Genomic DNA, 21,295 nt, shown 5'->3' with positions numbered 1-21,295 from the left:
TCCGCGCAGCGTGTGGAGGTGATCATGAGCCTGCGCCTTCATGTCGCGGGGTTGCCTCCCAAGCAGTCGCGTGCATTGTCTGACACCACTTGCAGCCGCCATCAAGCGTCAATATTCAGCAAACAAAAAGCAAAAAAAAAAGCGTCAATGTTCAGCGAGGAGGCTGACTGCACAGCCGAGTGTGGCCGCATTGGAACGTACCGTTTCGACTGTTACGTTCCACGGCGTGTTGTTGGTTGAAAAACTGTGGCCATCTACTCATTCCAACTTCAGTCTCTGTAAAAATCCTGACTGGTGTTAAATGCCTTGCTCGTCCTAACCGTGGTCAGCAAAGAAGCCGTTTTTTTTTTTTTTTTAAGCAAAGAAGCAGTGTGCGCTCGTCCCAGCATAAATCTATGTAGCTCATGCTCACTTCCACATTTGCTCATTCTCACAAATCAACCACGGAGAGGTTAATCCTTTTGACATGTTGAAGTGGTCATTAGTAGGGATGTCCACATACATTTTGGTGCCAATTGATCGCCATTTTTGGACGTTATAAGCAAGTCCCGCCTTCCTGCACCGCCACTGGTTGGCAATCCAAATACCTGTAGTTAGTTTGATTTGGTGAAAAAACGAGAAAAGTAGATCTATTGCAATCTTACTTTCAGACAATCATTGCTTTATCAACAACTAATTGATCATCAAATTAATCAACAACCATTCTGATAATCAATTAATCATTTAGAGATCTTGTTTAACTTGAAATTGTCCAAATCCTCAGATTTTTACACAAGACCATAACTCAAATTCTGGCCTCCACTCATTGGTATACCATACATTTTAGAGTTCATTTTAAGACACTTTTATTTGTCTTTAAATGGTCTCTCCCCACCTTACCTTTCTGAGCTTCTCCACCTCTACGCACCTGCAAGGTGCTTCAGGTTAGCGGACCAGACGCTACTGAAGGTACCAAGGACTAAGCGAAGCCTCAGAGGGGATCAAGCTTTTTCCGTTGCTGGTTCTTCCCTTTGGAATGACCTTCCGTTCAATGTTAGGCAAGCTCAGTCAATGTTTAAAACTTAAAAACTCGTCTAAAGACACATTTTAATTCTTTGGCTTTCGACTCAGTATGAGGCTCGGCATTGTCTTAGTGTTTTATTGTGTTGACTGTTTTTATGTTATTAACTTGTTTTAACTGTCTTTGTTTTTATATGTCTGATCTTTACTTTATGTACAGCACTTTGCATGCAGCTGTGGTTGCTTTTAACGGACTTTATAAATTAAGTTGAGTTGAGCAAATATTCTCAGATTTCTTTAGTCCTCCAGGAAAGCGGAATAATTATCGTTGCGTTTAATCAAAATCAGACATTTGTAAACATCTGCTTTTACTGTGGAAAACAACAAATCAACATTTTTGCCCATTTTCTGACATATTACAGAGCAAATGAGAAACTGAATCATAATCAATTTATGTTTGTGCATTTTCTGCACTGTCATTTTGGAATAATGTCTTGTTTTGAATACAGGGATGAAAATGGTGAACTGTTTTTTCTTTAAATGATATTCTTCGATGAAGCCACAAAAGAATAAACAGATTAATCGATTATTAAAATAATTAGTTGCAGCCCATATTGACAAAAGTTTCAAATGGAAAAACAATTTGTCATTTTGAATAAATAGATAAAATTAGAAATAATTAAATGAAAATATATCGCTATTTTTCTCCATTAAAAAAAATAAAATAAAAATTCATCAATAAAATATTGATTAACGTCTTGATTTTTTTTTTTTTATTCGGTAAATAAAATTCTAAATTTGTGTTTTCTTAAATTGAAATTCTGAGCATTTAAAAAAATCATTTTGTTCTGAAATTGTAAATAAGAATTAAAACTGTCTTTTCCCCTTAGGAAGTACAATTTAAAAGAATCATATCTATTTTTAAATCTATTAATTTATTCAGTTGTTAAAAAAAATGATTTTGAAGAAATATGATTTTTCTTCAGTTTTTATGATTAAATAGCATTATAAAAAATAAAGAATTTGCTTAAAAAAATAATTGAGGCTTGTTAGGGCCCGACCGATTTAATTAGCTGGCCAATGTTTGCTGATTGTTTTTACCTTTATGTACCCTAACCATTTACAGGAGTTGTACACAATTACTGGAACACTAGTTCATTATTTATGATAAATACTGTAAATCTATAAGATGAAATTTGGAAATAAGATCATTCTATGGACCTGTCATTGGAAACATAAGTAAGTAAATTTTAATTTTTACAAACAATACCTTGGTGCAAGTTGTGCATGGAATTGATCTGGATGTCATTATTTTACACACAACCTAATGTCACGGTTTGTGAAAATAAAAACATAGTGCAAAACAAATCAAACAAATGTGTTAAATATGACACACATTCATGGAAACACAAACACACATATGACAAGGATTAATGTCCTTATAACTTCATTAATTCAATTATTTTTCCTGCCACTGGATATTTGTGTTTCATTGTATTTATGTATTTATTTTTAGTTCATTTTATTGTGAGTTATATACAAAATGTGTATTTTATGAACAAATGGTAAAAAGATAATAGAAAATGTGTGGATATTTAGGGGTCTAAAAAGTAAGTTATTTTTTGTAACAATATAGATTTAAATCTTTGAATATAGATTTAGATTTGACCCTTGGTATTCGCGGGCAATAGGGGCCAGGCTGGTCCGCGAATAACGAAAATCTGTGTATCATTGATGGCCATTCAAATGTAAGGTCATCCTCACATGGTTTTGACACGTCCGCTGGCCAGCCGCAGCTTGCGCAGACGATGCTGGCGCAGACGATGCTGGCGCAGACGCATTTCCCTTGTGAGCTGGCGGCCTTTTTCCAGCTTTGTCTCCTTGAGCTGGGGCTCCTTGGCCAGGCGGAAATCACAGACAGTGGGGAAGTAGTCGTACATGACCTGGCAGGTGCGTGAGGACGGCAGGTAGCCGGCGGCGCTGGCCGTCACGCGGTACTCGCCCGGGTTCAGCAGGCGCCAGTAGTCACCGCCGGCGGCTGCGCGGGAGCAACACAAATGGAAGCTAGTGAAAAAAAATACCATGCCCCGAGGCAGTGGTTCGAAACTGTCAACCCGTCTCAACCCGTACTTCCCTATTGGTAGCAACCCACTTTTATTCCTTAAAAACAACAAAGAAAATGTATTTTTCAAAAATAGTTTTGGGAAACATGTGCAGTGAATCCCCGCTATTCGTGAGTAGCCAAAATGCATGAAAATGAATAATTGACGCCCTCCAAAAAGGGGTTTGCAATGGATTCTACGCACGCAGCATTATCAATCAATCAATCAATCACATGTTATTTATATAGCACTTTTCATACATAAAAATGCAACTCAAAGTGCTTTAAAACATTCAAAGCAAAACATAGAATTATCTTCAATCAAAAGAAAAGATAAATTATTTAAAAGTTGTTGAAAGCCAAACTAAAAAGGTGTGTCTTGAGCTTCCTCTTAAAAATATCAACAGTCTCTGCAGACCTGACGTCCTCTGGCAGGCTATTCCAAAGGTGAGGACCAAAACGGCTGAATGCAGCCTCGCCATGCATTTTGGTCCTCACCCTTGGAATAAATAAAAGGCCGGCGCCAGAGGACCTCAGGATCCGCGAGGGCTGGTATGATAAAAGCAAATCAGATAAATAAGATGGCCCAAGACCATTAACACATTTATAAATTAATAAAAGTACTTTAACATCGATCCTGAAACACACAGGGAGCCAATGCAGCAATTTCAAAACCGGCGTAATGTGCTCCCGCCCTCTGGTTCTCGTCAGCACCCGAGCGGCTGAATTCTGCAGTAGTTGCAGTGGTGAAATGCTCTTTTTCAGGAGGCCAGAGAGCAGGGCATTACAGTAATCTAAACGACAGGAAATAAAGGCATGCATCAGCACTTCCGTGTTAGCCTGAGAGAGAAACGGGCGGACTCTGGCGATATTCTTAAGGTGATAAAAACCAATCTTGGTTACATTTTTAATATGAGGAATAAAACTGAGCTCAGAGTCATTACAACATTTGGGGTACGCATAGCGATAACATTGACAGCATCAAACTCTTCAAAATGCTGCAACTAATAAAATGTCAAGTTACAATAAATGACATATTACCTTTCTTAATGCTCCAGTTATCCAAGTATCAACCGGGGTCCGTTTGACAAAGCAGGTTCAACAACCTCTGAGTCGAATCTACTCTGAGATAGATAGGAAACTCGTAGTTTGCGGTTCCAGAACAGCTGATTTGAATCAGTTTACTCAACTCGGAGTGTCTTCACCTCGAGTTAAGTGCGCGCACCGCAACTATGAAAAGACAGCATGCAATGGAGCTCCAATTCGATGAATCACCGGGGAAACGGGGAAGAGGCTTGGGAGAACATTGCTGCTCGGATCAATGCGTAAGTTTCAATGTAGTCCTTTGCAATCGCAATAATTTAACGTGAAAACAGCTCGAATGGAAGCCTATTAACTCATTCTATCCCAATTACATACAGTATTTATATGTCATTTCACAGGGTCTGAAAAGTTTGGTACTGATGAATTTATTTCATTGAGGTGCAATCTCTTCGGGGGAGAAGCGCACTTGGCAACAGATGAAGATGAAATATAAAAGCCTTGTTCAAACAGTAAGGACCTCGGCATAATGTCATGGGATACACTGAAAAAAAAAAACGATGGTTCAATTTACTCAATTATATTTTCTCAGGTGGTTGCACAAAACAAAATCATCTGGTGCCACATTTTTTAAGTAGATGTATAGTCTACTTAAAAATGTATCTCGTTTCAGATGATTGCATGCAACCACCGGACAACATATGATTGAGTAAATATTCAACATAAACTTATTTCAGAGTATGTAGATGACGGACCGTCACGTGAAACGGTACCGCTCAAAAAGATAATTTTCTGGAAATGCTGATCTCCTGACGAATATTTAATTGTGTAGTAATGCTGCACCTTCATTCGCGATCATTATCAAAAGGACGTCACGTTTGTCTCCACTTACACTGAAAAAACGGTGTGTTGATTTTACTCACTTTTATTTCGTCAAGTTTTTGCACAAAATAAAATCATCTGGATTCAGATACATTTATTAAGTAGATGTATAGTCTTCTTGAAAAATATATCTTAATCCAGTAAAAGTAAGTAAATTCAACAGAAACTTTTTTCAGTGACACTGTGCCTAATGGACTTCTCATATATTGAGCGTGCGTTATTCGTCATCCATCTGCAGCATGGGTTCCCTTTCGCCAACTCATATTTTCCTCCCCACGCTCGCTGCGACCATCGAAGCCTCGACACGAAAAATAGACTAATGACGGACTGCAGACGAATGGCGGACTAAATAAAGGATTTTTTGTCTATGCTTTAATACGTGCATTTTTTCCCCCTCGTTTGTCAACTGTCAGGAAAACGGGCGTCCGTCAGTGACGGATAGACGGACCGGTTCGTCACATAGACGGAACGCCCATCTCTGCTAGTAGTAGTCATGAATCCATTAAGTATTATAATACTCATTCTTTTAAAAGAAAAAAAAATCTTCTCGTCCATAAGTATAAAGAAATGCAATGAAAAATGTCAGTGTAAATTGAGGACCCACTGAAATGTTTTCCTACCTGTCCACGACCCACCAGTTGACAATCATTTGCTACGTTTACATGGACAAAATTTCTTTCATCCGATCAGAGTTCGGAATAAATTATGATCGGATGCACTGTTTTCATGGACACTAAAAATATCGATCCGCTTAGGACTTGCGTGTTCATGAATCACACTTTGAATCAGAGCAAATTACTTTGAAACGCGCCGATTGACCCAATATACCGGAAATAGTAGCAGAAGAAGAAGAAACCGTAGTGACTTCCGTGTCAACAAAACATCGATTTCTACTTTCATGGGCGCCGATTGGATTATCAATCAACATAAACCACCCCTCTCGTTTGGAATGAAATCTCGATCGGAATGGGCTTGATCGAGTCCGAATATTCATCAGGCTTTTAATCCAAATAAACGTGTCCATGTAAACGTAGCCATTGCCCTAGAACCCGTGTCCCAGTACTTTTGTCGTATGCATGATTAAATTGACATTTGATGATTGCCACTACCTGATCGGATGTGGTGGTCGATGTCTTCTACTTGGATGACGGCGTCGGAGATTCCCGCCTCTGTGTCTTTGTCCCGGACCACGCCTTTGATGCCCCGGTGCACCTGGAAAACATCAATCGTTTATTCCTATCTGGCAAGGCGGATGTCATCATGCACTCGTCGCGTAACAGTTGCCTGGTCCGTGGACATTTGAGATTTATTTCTGGTCGCTCTGTCCATTTCTCTTGCGCAAGGTGGCGGTTATCACAAATAACTGGTGACAGGCGTGGTCACAATGTTGCATGTCGCTTATCACAAGTATTTGGCTAGAGGCGCCATTGCACAAAATGTGTAACGTTTTTCACTCGAGCACCTGCTCCATGTAGACCAGCAGAGACTCTCGGTTGTTCTCCCACTCGATGGGAAGCTCGCTGGCGTGAGGGAACTTGTCGCAAGACAACTCCACCGTCACCTCGAAGCAGTTCGTGTGCAGGTAGCTGAAGTCGTTCATGCCTGAAGACAGGCGCAAACATGAAATAAAAAGGCGTGCGTTGTATTGCTTGAAAAATAAAGAGTCCTTGCGCTCACTTCCAGGTACGTTGTGCCAGTCAGCACCGTTGATGATGTTGTTGTAGCGGGTGAAGTCCTTATTGTGGCACGGCCGTCGGTCGGGGTTGGACATCACCTGCAAACATTCAAGAGTCAAGAGGCTTGGTTTTGTTGGCAACCACCAGAAGAGGGCGCAATTCATTCAGGCCTGACTAATCAGATCCCGAACCCGGTTGCATAGAAGTCAAAACAGGAAGTAAAACGGAAGCAAGCAAATAAAGTGTTTGGCAATAAGAGGCATAATTCACTTCTTGGAAACCAGACATCAGAAGGTGCAATTCTTTCAGGCTCCACTTGTCACCTGGCAAAATGGGTGGCCGTAGGAACTAAACAGGAAGCGAGCAAATCATACGTGGAGGCATAATTTCATTCTTGGCAAATAACCAGCAGAAGAGGACACAATTTATTCAGGCCCACACAGTCAACTCCCACAACGGGTTGCGGAAAGGAATCAAAGCAGTAATTGAAAAGGGAGTAAGCAAATGAAGTGTGGGACAAAGTGAGCGTAATTCACGTCTTGGCAACATGGCATAATTATTTTAGGCCCAACTAGTTAGCAGCCTAAACGGCTGCTGTAAAAATGAAGGCTGGACATAAGGCAGCATGATATCGCTGAGTGACAAATAGAGTGTTTCAGTCAGAGGCCAAAATTCATTCAAGTCAGCAGCCTAATCATCCTACTGTACAGGAATGTCAAAAAATGACACGGCACATGAAATTAGGTGTGACAACGTTTTTTTAGTCGCTTGAGGCAATGGAGAACTGAGGAGGGCGCAATTAATTCAGGCCCAACTAGTCAGCTTCCAAAGTGGGTTGCTGTAAGAATCAAAAGAGGAAGTAAACAGGACGCAAGGATATCAAGCATGGGACAATGGAGGCCCATGCAAAAAGTCCCAAGAAGTCATGCTTGAAAAGACGCAGGTAGCCTACCATTTTTGTCTGAAAAGTCACCTGATTGGTGCTGGCGTAGGCGGCGGCCAGCCATCGGAAGAAGCTCTCGTCCGGGGTGGGCGTGTGCTCTCGCGGCGCCCAGTCGCGGGTCATGTCAAACGGGTACGTGACCACCAGCTCTCCCCCGTGAAGGTTGGCGCTAAGCACAAACGGGATCTCGTGCATCCAGCTGATGACGGCTCGGGTCTCGGACGCCACCTGCGGGCGGACGGATATTGAAAGACGGCAAGATGAAAAGTGAAGTAAAGAAAAGTACGTACAAAGGCATCCTCCGAGGTGTACTGCTCAGGAATGGGGAAGTAATGGTTGATGAGTTTCGAGCGGTTCGTCTCCAGCTCTAAGGCGGTCCACATGACTGAGTTGAGGTCGGCAAAGTTGTGGTTCATGTCGATGCCTTCGTAGCTGTACCGGCCAAGAGTCCATCCCGACAATTCCGAGCCCTGCGGGGAACCACTCGATGACCACGGTAGGCAAAGGACAGGAATTCGCATTATCAATAGTTCGCTAATATTTGTTGCGTCAGTTTGGCTGGGTTTCCTTTTTGGGGCGGTGGTGAATTAAAATGTATTTATCCATCCATCCGTTCTGGTTTTATTTATTTTTATTCATTCATCATAATAAACAATCAGTTACATAATGTATTGCAAATAACAATGTAACAAAAATCAGAACGCTGTTTTACATATACGCTTGACATTTTATTGACTAACTGGTGAATTAATTTTTTTGTGAATATAAAAACAATCTTGGTCAAATAAGCACAAACATACTCATTGGGCATGTTCAAGTAATTTATTGTTGACAATAAAATTAAATATTGGTCAAATAAACAATTCTACATTTATATTTAAAATGTTTTACTTAATTGTTTAATTAATTAAATTTATTGTAAATAATAAAGTAGAACATATCTGTAAAATAAATGCATTTTTCATTTCATTTGAATAGGGACAGATGCCACAACATAGTTGAATGAAAAACAATCTCCAATGCACAGCATCACAGCAAATACTTTTACATAACATTTGTAAATTTTATTTTACGAAATAATTGAATGTTAATAAAAATGGAAAAAAAAAGAAAAAAAACATACGTTTAATCAATTTTATTTATTTATAAAGAATAATTGGTTAAATCATTTATTTTAAATACAAAATGAAAAGAGGTCAAATAAAAATTTCACAAACATGTCAAATCATTTTTTTAAATATTTCTTTTTTGTAGACTTTCTTAGAAAAATATGAGTTTTTGCTCATAACAATATGACATTTTGTTTGGGAAAAAATACCTCTTTAATCTTTTAAAATTAAGATTGCTTTTCCCCTGAAAAAGTATGAGTATTCTTGTAATAATTTGAGTAAAAAAACCACTTAGGCCACTTTCTTTTGATACGACTGACTTTTCTCAAAAACATACATTTTAACTCTTGCCAATTTTTGACTTGTAAAAATAAAACTTATTTCCTCAGAAAAATGTGGTTTCCTCATCCAAACAATATGACCTTTTCCGCTCAGAAAAAATACCACTTAAATGTTGTAGTATTTTCACTAAAATCATTAGTTCATTTTTGTTAGATTGTGACCTTTTCTGAAAAGTGTGAAAAATGTGTAATAATTTTCACACTTTTCAGAAAAATTTGATTTTATTCTCATAACTCCTTGGAAAAAAAACAACTTTATTCTTCAAAAAAATTGCATATTTTTTTCTAGAAAGAATACAACTTATTTTTTTTCCAAAATTATTACTTTTTTTTTTCTTGAACAAACATGATATCAACTTGCTAAGACCACAATTTATATCATCAGAAAAATTCGCCACCTCACAGGCCAGAAGGGACAAACCTTTTTGAAGGCCATCTCGTATCCGTCCGGGTTCATGGAGGGCAACAGGTGAATGCGAGTGTCTTGGACCAAGCGGACGATGCGCTGGTTTCCACGTTTGTACTCGCGGCACATGAACTGCATCAAGTTGAGAAGGAGCTCGCGACCCAAGACCTCATTCCCGTGCATCCCTGCTACGTAGCGGAACTCTGGTTCCCCTGCGACAAACAACGACGTGGAGAAATCCCACTTCAATCTCATCACATTACACCATGAATAATGTAACAATGACTTTTCTCCCTCAAAACTTTGATTACTACTTATTTGTAGTAATATTCCAACTTTATCCATCCATCCATTATCCAAACCGCTTAACCTCACGAGGGTCACGGGGGGTGCAGTAGCTTATCCCAGCTCACTTTGGGCAGTAGGCGGGGTACGCACTGAAATGGTTGCCTGACAATCGCAGACCATGTACAGTAATAGAATAAATGAATTATGAATTAAAATCAGTTCAAAATTGTGTATACCATTTTATTTATTACACAGATGGAAAAATAATGTAACAGTATACAAAAAATTGATTTTGATGATAGATTTACTGTATTTTTGGACCATAAGGCGCGCCGGATTATCATGCTTCTTGGTGAAGCATTGTATGTCCAATAGTTTATCCTAATTGTAACACATGTTTATTTGCAGAGCTGGGCATTTTACTAAAAATTGAGCATCCGTTATTCGTCAACCGTCAATCACCTTTCTTTCCAAGGGGGATTTTTTTTGTTTTTTAAATAAAAAAATTAAAAGAATATTAACATATACAGTATAATTTCATTTTAATAAAATAAAAATTTAAAAAACAAAGGCCAGTCCGACTAATTTTAAAAGGCCGACCGTAAACTTTCACTCCACCTGCTTCACTCCATGAATCCTTGTATGGTTGCTCTGCTGCCATTTTACAGGCTCTCTGCGTGAAAAAGGCCTCGTGCCATCCGCAAACATGCGTGTTAGCGTATGTTTGCCGAATAGTCAAGTAAGGAATGTCTTTTCCACGTGGGAGTGTCAAATACTCCCATAGATGCAACATTCCAGAATGATCTCCATGGACGTGTTTCAAGGTGTCCCATGTATGGAAGTCTTGTTGCACTCAGTTATGGGGGGGGGGAATACATTTTTTTTAATGGATGCACGCTCCCATGATGCCTTTCGCCGCTCAGGCGGAAAATGATTCGGCATGTGGGCGGAGCTGAGAAGGCCAAGAACAACATTTGTACAAGTGCAGAGCAAAGCAGACAAAGTTTCACAGAGAGGCGACCTGTTTGGACACGCGTCGCAGAAGGGACACAGGCAGACTTGAGAAGGTGTTACCGCGACACAAAGTGGCTCCTGTCCGTCATCACTCACTTTCAAATCCGTTGAGGGCACCTTCAGATTAGGGCTGCACGATATTGGAAAAACGTGCCATATGTGATATTGATGTTGCCCATAGCGATATCGATATTGCGATATTTAACATACAGCTAAAGAAATTACATTTTTATCATCCAATGAAAGAAGTCAACTTTTTTCATGTAGCAAAATAAGCAAGCTCAACGTGTTCTTAGGTAATTAATTATAATGCCCTTAGATAATGTCCAACTATTGGGTGGTGATGCGCATTTAACCCATTGAAGCCTAAAGCGCCTGGCTCAACAGCTCCCCAAAACCTAAGGTCGTCTTTGGAATTACCCTTGAAGAGCTGAAGTTTTCCCAGAAATTCAACACCGACAAAATAATTAATACCGCAGCCCTGTAGCAGATAGAAACATCATTCCAAAGAAATAATTTGAGACCTTTGACATGTGGCTTTCACAGAGGCCTGAGTTTATTAATCTTTACTGTTTCAATCGGAGATGTAAAAATAAAGTGTCAGTACAAAAGAAGCATTATTTTCTTTTTTTAAAAATCGAGTGGTAATTATCATCTATTCTGTTACAAAGACGTCGATACAATATCAACATTGTCTACAAACATATATCTTGATAAGAAAAAAAAAGAAAATGATGTATACCCTCTCCTGGCTTTAAGGGTTGAAAGATGCAACAGCGCTCCCGGCTCTAGTGGTAGAAATGCAGTTGTGTGCTCCCGGCCTTAATGGGTTAAGTTTGCATCTGGCTGGTCAAATTCAGATAAAAGCGTACAATTCCATAAAAATAATTACTGCATGTGTTTGCGATATGCATATTGCATAGACCCCACTGTTGCAATATTGATATTTTTTTTTTTTAGATATTGTGCAGCCCTACTTCAGATGCAGCTTCCATCATGATGCAATACACAAGAACTGCAGAAATACCATAAAATTGGAAATCATGGAAATACAGCAAAAATCGAAAAAGAAAATACAACAAACATTTTTTTTTCAGAAAAAGAAAATATCACTTTAATGCTACATAGCTGCCTTTTTTTCTTTTTTAAAAAAAGCAAAACTTTAATCTGGTCAAAGTACTTTTAATTCGTAATTATGACTTCAAAGTCATGTGAAAGTCATGTCATAAAATTGTTTTTAATAGAATTTCAATCTCAAATACATTGCTTCCTTTTTAACACAAATATAACTTTCAACGGGTAGTCAAGTCAAATATGAATTGAATATGAATCTTCTGTGAAAAAAATTAAATAAAATCAGACTAGCCATTGTGAAGGCAAAGACTGGTGAATCTACAATCTGATTGGAAGACACGGCATTTTCAACACTGTGTGTGTGGTTGATGCCAGCTTTTGAGATTGTGAAGGCGCTGGCCAATATAATATTCATATGACAACACATGCAAGATGAAATCTGATTGGGCAAAAAAAAAAAAAAAAATTTTAAGATTAAGATCACAAATTTCCTCTCCTGGATTAAATATGATTCATTCTCATAAGATGACAACCATTTTTCTTCAACTGTATTATTGTACATAGTACTCTGAAAGGTCAGGTTTGTTTTATATTTTCTGGGGACTCTGAAAACCTGCCAGTACTGACTGGTGGGTCCCCCCCAATAAAACAAAACTGCACATTTCGGAGTGGCCATTTATTGTGGTCAGTTTAAGGCACATCTGTGCACTAATCATGGTGTCTGATCAGCATCTTGATATGACACACCTGTGAGGTGGGATGGATTATCTCGGCAAAGGAGAAGTGCTCACTTTTACAGATACAGACTGGTTTGTGAACAATATTTGAGAGAAATGGTGATATCGTGTTTGTGGAAAAAGTTTTAGACCTTTGAGTTCATCTCATACAAATGGTGGCAACAACCAAAGTGTTGCGTTTCTATTTTTGTTGAGTATATAATTTAGAATGACTTTCACTTTAAATACAAGCCTGACTGGAGCTTGTGGAGTTTGATTTCAAATGTTGAAAATTCAGGAACTATTCCAACTTGATAAGATAGCCGTCAAGTTAACGCTCACCCAGTTGGTGTGTTCCCGGGTTGTCTGAGATCTCCATCACGAGCAGCTGTAGCCCGGTGTAGCTCTTCCCGATGCTGTACACGCGGGTGATGTGGGGGCACGCCTCATTCACTGCCTTCATCAACTTCAAACACAAAGCAGCATCACATCCCGAACTGAAAAAAAGGCTCAGAAAGGGCACGCTTCTTGTCTGGATAAACTGAGGAGGAAAGCGGATTGCGTCGTGGGCAGCCTGATATCTAAGGGGGTCGACAGCAACAATGAAGACGTATATTTACATGATTGATCTTGGTCACTCTCTCTCTCTTTTTTTTTTTTTTTTTTTTTTTTTTAAATCCCCCAAATCTGCCATTTGGACAGGGGTGTGTAGACTTGTTATATCCAACAATAATCCTTTGGGAAGTGCTAGGTTGCAATATTAAATTAGAGTTTAAATCATGTTTAGTCTGATGTCGGGAGCCCGGCCAGCGGAGCGTGAATGTTTGCCTTGTGACCGCCGCTCGTGTGCCGCCGCACTCAAACATCTCACAATATTTGATTCGTGGTGGGACGGCAACAGGAGCGTGTTGTGGCACCGCCTCCCGCCCACCTCCCTCCGGCCTCACCTTCCTCATCTCTTTGTAGTTGTGGTGCCTGAAATCCAGTTTGTCCCTGGTGACTTGTGTCTGCCACGGATACGCCACGTTGGGATCTGCAACATGAGAAGAGTGGAGAGTGCAGAGGTGAAGGGCAAACTTTGGTGGCTCAAGGATCATATTGGGCAGCTGGGCCAGGTCATTTGTAGAGATGAGATTGAAAACAAAAACAAAAAAAGAATGTGCATGTGAAATATGTCAAATTTAATATTTAAAATAAAACTAGACATTCGTGTGAATTTGAATTATATTATTCTTAATTAAATAAATAAATTAACCTATTTAACGAAACGGTGCATGTAATAGATGTAACATTTATATTAATGATAAAATTGATTTTCTTTATTTGGCTTTCATTAAAATAGCTCCCGGTAATCTAATACTATTTTTTATATTATAATTTATAATGATTAACCAATAATCAAATAAATAAAATGTTAAATTGCATGTCCAATTGTTTATCTAACAAATACTACTCATATTTACTACTAATATTTACAAAAATAAATAAAACATTACATTTTCATACATTATCATGTACGAAAAGTGCTCTACAAAGGTTGATTGATACTTTTGAAATTTACAAAATTTTTGTGGGAGTTATCATTTACAATTAATTCATTTACAAGAAATACTATGATGTAATGAAATTATAGCAAAATAGTATTTCAAAAGTAATTTTAAAAGTATTTTATTATTTCAACCAATTAAATGTATTTACCATTTCATTATTTAATTAATTCAACCATTTAAATTTGTCATTACTTTTCTAATTTGTTAATTGAAATAATTACGGTTTTTTTTTTTATGTTTGGACATTTTTATTGTAAAAACTCGAGTCGGTACCTGGCAGCGTGCATCCCAGCACCTCAGCCCTGAGGCAGATGTCCCCCCGTGTCCCGTTCTGGTACCACGTCTGCGGGTTGATGCGGATGTAGCGTGCCACCGTGGACGTGTTGAAGACGGCCAGCACGGGCGTCTCCGCGTCACGGTTGCCTTGGAAAACCTACACACGTGCACATCTGGACAGTGACGCAGCGGTGTGACAGACAAGGGGAGGCGACGGGAGACACTCACGGCCTCTTGAGTGCCGTTCATGCACGCTGTCCACAGCTGCGAGTCGTTACTGAACTGCACCTTATACGTGTAGACCACGTCCCAACTGCACAACAAACAGCATTGTTGTGAAAATAGCTCAAAAGCCTCTAAAAGCACAACTCCATAATTACTTCAATTTACTTCAATTTTTTTTTTTCAATAAACACAGTATTTTAAGCCTAAAATACAAAATATTCTTTTTTTAAATTTGGAAAAATACCACATCATTCTTATAGTTACAATAATTTCTCTTAAAAAAACAACAACTTTGATCTCATGTAACTTTTTCCTTGTAAAAATCTGATTTCATTGTCATAAAATTATGACTTTCAATTTCCTCATGAAACAAAAAATACATTGCAAGACTCAAGATTCATTCTAATTATTATTATTATTATTTTTTTGTGATCTGATTACCTTTCTTGTAAAATTATGACTTCTTGAACAAATCTGACTTGTTTTGACTGGTATGCTGTACTGTTTGACAGGAGTGACAACTAGGACCAAAATCAAAAATATGACAATAAAAAAAAAGTGAAAATAAAACCAAATATAAAAAATATAATTGAAATGAATAAATAACATATAAATAAATTGCTATCTAAATGTATTTATATATTTATTTTTGTATTTATTTCCATATTTATTTGGCTATTTTTTATTTTTAAACCTGTTTTTATTTTTGTATCTATTTTTACTTTTATTTTTTTATTATATATTTTTTGTTGTTTTTATTTCCATATATATATATATATATATATATATATATATATATATATATATATATATATATATATATATATATATATAATGTATATATAAAATATCTTTTTGAATTTTATTTTTTATTTTTTTATTTTTTTATTTTGGCAGTTTCAGTCCAGCAGTGCAGAAGGAAATGTTATTCAAATGAGGGGGCAGTCCTAAGTGTGTCTTGGGTTGAGCTATTTGCCTATTGGTTGACTGATGTCAGTGCAGCGAGACACCATCAATCTACCCAATGGGGGAATAGTTCAACCCAAGCCATGCTCAGGACCACTCCTTCACTTGAATAACATTTCCTTCTGCATTTCATGCTGACACATGAAGAAATGTTATTCAAATGAGGGGGCGGTCCAAAGTGTGTGGCTTGGATTGAACTATTCTCCTTTTGGGTAGGTTTATGGGACTCGCTGCACTGTCATATGGATCAACCAATAGGCGAATAGCTCAACCCCTTGACACACTTAGGACCGCCCTCTCATTTGAATAACATTTCCTTCTGCAGTGCTTTTATTTATTTTTGATTTTGGCAGTTTTGGTCCTCCATAGACAACGACTTGGCTATTTTGTGTCTCTAGCTAGCTCGTCTTCTTCCCTTGTTGTTGACCTCCAGATGGAATTGCGCCCCTGCAGGATGACGCCGGTGAAGCGCGTCAGTCTCAGGGCGTCCACCTCTAGCCACTGATTCGTGTCGCGCTCGTGGGCGCACCAGGCTCCGTCGTAGATGTCGCCATCCTGGATGCCCGACTGCCGCGTCGACAAAACGAAAACACGTGACCGCCGCGTCATTGTCTTCATGGCGACGTGTTGGCACTCACCTGGATGTTGAGTCGCCCGCGGTGGGGGCCCAGGCCTCGCCGCTTGTAGGACGATGCCTTCAGCTGGGTGTCTTTCACCTTGAGGGATTCCAGGCCCAGTGGAGGACATTCTGAAGACGACGCCCACGCCATTTGATTGGCACAGAAGAAAAGTTTCAATGGGGTCCAGGGTAGAGACACATTATTTATTTCTATCACTATTATTATTATTATTATTATTATTATATCAATTCCAGATTAGCTTCTTCCATTGCGAGCGTGTTATTTTGTGTGTCAAACATTACAGCAGAGATTTAGAAATGTGCAGCTTGCTCCCTGAGACCTGGTAGTCCTGCAGGATCAAGGACTGGGACCGCAATTAGTGCTGATACACAGTTAGGCACAGAAATATTTGGACTGTAAAGAGTCCATTCATACACTACCACAATAGATTTGATTATTCCCTGAGAGGGGTCCTGCAGGAGACTTTGTGTGTTATCAGCGAAGCATGAAGAGAGCATCACAGAGTTCAACATATGGACAAAAGTATCGGGCCAGCTCCTGGAGTTATTATCATCGCAACCCGTTCATGATGTCAAAACATTCATGTGGCCTTAATATGAAAAAATATGAAATTGACCCTAAAATGGCAGACTTTCCATGTCTTTTGGGACATTGCTTCTTGAGATTTTCTTATGGGTCTATTCATAGGCATGCCAAACACATTTCAAGTTGCTAAATAAAAGTGGCTTTTGGGGTTGGATTTTACAATTTGCGCGAATGGCTAAACTGACCATTAAATAACTGTTTCAACTTCTTGTGTATTTGTAGGAATGGCTTCATGACAGTTTTTGTGGGTCTACTAATGATAAATATGCCCACTAATTTATTGTTGTTAAGGGAACCTGTTTTTCAAGACTGAATTTCGTACTCCGTGTTATGGGCCAAATTGACCCTAAAATGACTGATTCGAACCAATATGGTGGACTTCCTGTGTCTTTTCACGCATGACGTCTTGTGGCTTTTTTGTGGGACTACTGATGATAGGCGTGTCCACAAAATGTCATGTTTCTAAGTGAATCTATCTTTGGGAGCAAAATTTTTAATTTGTGCAAATGACTGAAGGGAAACAAAAGTCATTTTCACCCAGGCCGCTAGAGGAGATGACACAATTCTGATTAACCCTATCAGCTCCTCTAAAATCTTGCTATGTTTTACCTTCTATATTTCGTTTCAACCTGTGACATTCACACATTACTGCACCAAAAATAACAGAAGCAGAAAGGACGCATTTTACTGTGCAAAGGGCATAGAGCAGCTATGTAACTAAACACATTATTTGGCCTTTCTGTTGTAGAAAACAATCATAGCATTTGAAGGACAGCAGGTGGGAAAAAAATGATAGATTCTTCGGAAGAGGTCATCTTGGATTCCTCTTCCGAATCTATCATTTTATTCCCACCTGCTGTCCTTCAAAACAAAATAAAAATGCTCTATAATCGCAGTGTGTGGGCGAGGGCTTGGCATAGTTTACCTCATTTCAAAGAGGTGAGACGGCAGAAATTACGTACTGGAGCTTAAGATTTGGTTATGGCTCTGATAGACATGCCAACCAAAACTTTATGGTGCTGTGTGAAACTGGCTTCGGAGCTAAATTGCTTGATTTGTGTAAAGGCCCCTAGAATGTCTGATTCAAACAAAATTGCTGTATCTTTTCAGGAACAGCTTCTTCAGACTTGCTTAGGTCGACATAATAGACACAACTACTAAAATTCAAGATTCTAAGTGAGTCATTGGGAGCTGAATTTTGGGGGAAAAAAATTCTGAAAAATTTGAGACAAAGGGAAGAATCAAATTTTGATACATTGATGGCCACTGGTGTCCCAATACTTTTGTCCATGCAGTGGCGGGTGAGGTTACATGCTGCACAGCGCTTGTCACATGCACAATTGTCACGTTCCAAACACAACAAAAGACGTCTCATTGAGTTCAGTAACAGAGCAGCATCAGCGACACACCATACGTACGTGTCGCCGTCTCCTTGGCAACCGGGGGGCTGGCCTTGGATTTCTTAACAAATTTTGGCCTCCTGGAGGCAACTTTTAGTTTCTTGAGGACACTTTTGGGCTTCTTTGCTATCTTCCCGCTTCTGATGGGCTTCCTCTCTACAAAGAGTGTGTGGCATTTGTCAAAATACACCAGGGATCAAGAATTGTCAAAATGTTTTTACAGCATATATGTTTTTTGGGGGTTTTTTTGCAGCACATTTTTTTTCAACAAAAATCTCTGTTTTTTCCAATAAAGAAAGTTGTATTCTTTCAATAGAACAAAATGTTGTTGTTTTTTAGACTAAAAAAAACAGTTGGATGCTATTCCTCTAGGGAAAAAAGTTCAGTTTCAGAGAGTTTCAGTTTCAAAAGTTTCAAGATGAAAAAGTTCAGTTTTTTTTTTTTCAAGAAAAACAATGTGGCAGGTTTTCCAATAGAAAAAAAGCTTTCAGATTAGCGATAAGGAAAAAAGTTGTTCTTTTCCTGGAAAAAATTGTTGGGGTTTTTTAGACAAAAAAGTGGCACAATTTTTGCGAAATTACATGTTTTTGAAATCAACATTTACATGAAAAATAAAGTGCAAATAACTTCTTAAGGTTAAATGAATAGTGGTTGAACCTATTACTCTCACTATAAGAAACAAACATAACTGTGCTAATGTTTAACTAAAGATCAAGTGTAATCAAAAATTCTTTAATGACTGCAGATCTCCCCCACCCATGCCCCCCCGCCCCCGCCCCACCAATAATTAACAACTGATCAACATGATCTGGCCCACTAACTAAATATATTCTGCATGTTGCCTGCAGTACTAGAACCTCTCTCTGCTGGCAGACCTGTGCAGGGAATTCATACAGTAGATACAACACCGATATTTGGTGTTTGCGTTGAAGCACACAATTGGGTGTAAAGTGACTTAATTGATACTTAATTGTGTATATATATTTTTATTTATTTTTATCCCTCCAAAAGTGTTGAAAAGCAATTTGTCTTTGTTAGCAACTGGTGAATTTCTGTAGTCGTGTGCTACTTTCGCTTACAGGACAATAAGCCTTCCTTGTCCAGCAGACCAAGTTACGCCCCGATGTGGTTATTATGTAAATTAGCCCCTCTTGTGGCGTCACAATCAGGCTAAATTCCAAAAGGCTAACCCACAGGCAGGCACATAATTAGATTGACGTAGTTATTTAATTTCACACTTAATGAGCAGGTAGGCACTCCACAGACCCAAATAAACAAAATGATCAGGTAGGCACACTACAGACCCAACTAAACAAGACATTGAAAAGCAAATTCCCATAATATGAGGTGGAATAAAAGTAGAATGGTCACATAATAAAACTTTAACAACTATGAATTTAAAATCGACTTTTACCAAAGTGTAGAGGGGTTTCTGGCTCCTTACTCGGAGCTTTTCGACTGGTGGACTTCAGAGCCCGGCTGCTATCGGCGGGCGCTGCTGGAAAAGAGCCCGACGCGGTGGAGGTTCTTTCAGGCCGTGCGCTGCTGGTGTACGCGGCGGCCCTGCAGTAGATGAGGACCGAGGAAATATAAAGAAGGAACAAAAGCAGAGACAGGTGCAGACTCAAAGCTGGCATGGTGATTTTTCTTTTTTTTTTTTTTAAGAAGTTGCCGCTGCACTGCTCATTCACCGTTAAGTTAGCAGAAATAGGCATGCATTTCCGGTCAGTCAAACAAACAAAAGCATTTTTCTAAGGTATTAATAGAAAAGTTGCATTAAAGCGGGTGGAAAATGTACAGCTGACTTGTATAAGAAAATCAAAAGTTTTCTTTCACTTGAAATGCTTAAACCCCCAACGTGCAGATACCACAAACGCTTTGCGTTTTGTTATGAAAAGAAACTTAGCGGAAGCAAAGATGTTTCTTCCCGAAGCCTTCTGCATTACAGTATTCGCAATAGCCCCAACAACCCCCCCCCCAAAAAAAAAGAAAAAGAACAAGGAATTTCGGCCACTCAGTTATTTTCTAGGAAGACAATCCAATGAAATTGAGCTTGAATATCATTCAAGACAGCTTGGGAACTGTCCCCCCTAGCCCCCCCCAACACCACACACACACATACATTCAATCAGGCCACTTTTTTTTGGGGGGGGGGGGGGGGGAATTCCACATTTTCTCACTAAAACTCCCAAACAGGAGACATTTTAAATACCCTCATCCACATTTCTCAACTGACTTGAATGAAAGAAAATAAATTACCTGTGGAATCCCTCTAACCAGTGTTTGTCATCCGTTTTATACATCAACAAAAATCAGCATTTAGTCATCTCATTTGTACCGTATTTCCCACACTTACCATCTTCCTTTTTTTCTCTCCTCTTTCGGTTATTTCTTCTATTGTTGCTCGCAAATGAATAGCTCCTCTTCAAAATCTTTATACGATTTGCAGGTTAACAAATGGAACGCGCTTTTAAAACTTGATCGCCACTATACTGTAGTAAGTCACTAAATAGCTGTCAAACTCCCGTCCTCAAGGACCGCTTTCATGCATGTTTTCCATCTCTTGCTGCTACAACACACCTGATTCAAATGATCAGCAAGCGCCGAAGGCGCCTGATAACGACCTGATGATTTGAATCAGGTGTGTTGCAGCAGGGAGAGCCAAATATGTAGGATAACGGCTCTCAAGGACCGGAGTCTGACACATGTGCACTAGATGTTGCCAAAGCCAGTAAGCAGCTGATTGTCTTGCATTGTGACAAGAATCGCCTCAGACCACCAGATAGCGCCAAAGCAAATATTTTCAGACTTTGTCCTGAGCACAAATACAGCAAAAAGGCACATTTTTAGAAAATAACAGACGCAGGGATCCCTCAATATAATCCAGGTTAGTGAATATGTGGCTGAACAGGCTTTAAGTGTACTATAATTCAGGATTTTCAAATGACTCAATTCTCACATTCTGTGGGATTTCAGATCAACATTCAAGTTATTTCTACAGCAACTACATTCTGTAGTTGCATTTAGATGGGATGAATGGCAGAACCTTTTTTTATTCCCAT

The 21,295-nt window shown here is 39.0% G+C and overlaps 1 protein-coding gene across 5 annotated transcripts; it reads right to left on the bottom strand.

Moving 5' to 3' along the window:
* Positions 1-1,226: 1,226 nt before the first annotated feature.
* Positions 1,227-19,917, bottom strand: LOC147151975 (putative carboxypeptidase X1). 5 transcript variants are annotated; one of them, XM_086023709.1, is made up of 15 exons: positions 19,648-19,917; positions 18,243-18,389; positions 16,246-16,355; positions 16,025-16,174; positions 14,645-14,731; positions 14,414-14,573; positions 13,538-13,623; positions 12,933-13,056; positions 9,514-9,710; positions 7,933-8,112; positions 7,673-7,870; positions 6,701-6,797; positions 6,486-6,625; positions 6,133-6,235; positions 1,228-3,037 (listed from the first exon to the last, which is right to left on the bottom strand). In XM_086023709.1, exons 1-15 carry the CDS (start codon positions 19,868-19,870, stop codon positions 2,760-2,762), a joined length of 2,280 nt encoding a protein of 759 aa, XP_085879835.1. In that variant the 5' UTR covers positions 19,871-19,917; the 3' UTR covers positions 1,228-2,759. The 5 variants fall into 5 exon arrangements, with proteins under 5 accessions (XP_085879839.1, XP_085879835.1, XP_085879837.1 ...); XM_086023711.1 differs by having other exon boundaries at positions 1,229-3,037; positions 14,645-14,729; positions 16,035-16,174; XM_086023710.1 differs by having other exon boundaries at positions 1,229-3,037; positions 18,252-18,389.
* Between the last annotated feature and the right edge of the window lie 1,378 nt (positions 19,918-21,295).

Source organism: Filicampus tigris, chromosome 2, assembly GCF_054856515.1.
Source record: "Filicampus tigris isolate MCC_2025a chromosome 2, RoL_Ftig_1.0, whole genome shotgun sequence".
Taxonomy (NCBI): Eukaryota; Metazoa; Chordata; class Actinopteri; order Syngnathiformes; family Syngnathidae; genus Filicampus; species Filicampus tigris.
The sequence above is the reverse complement of the archived record's forward strand: the minus strand, read 5'-3'. Positions and strand labels throughout refer to the sequence as shown.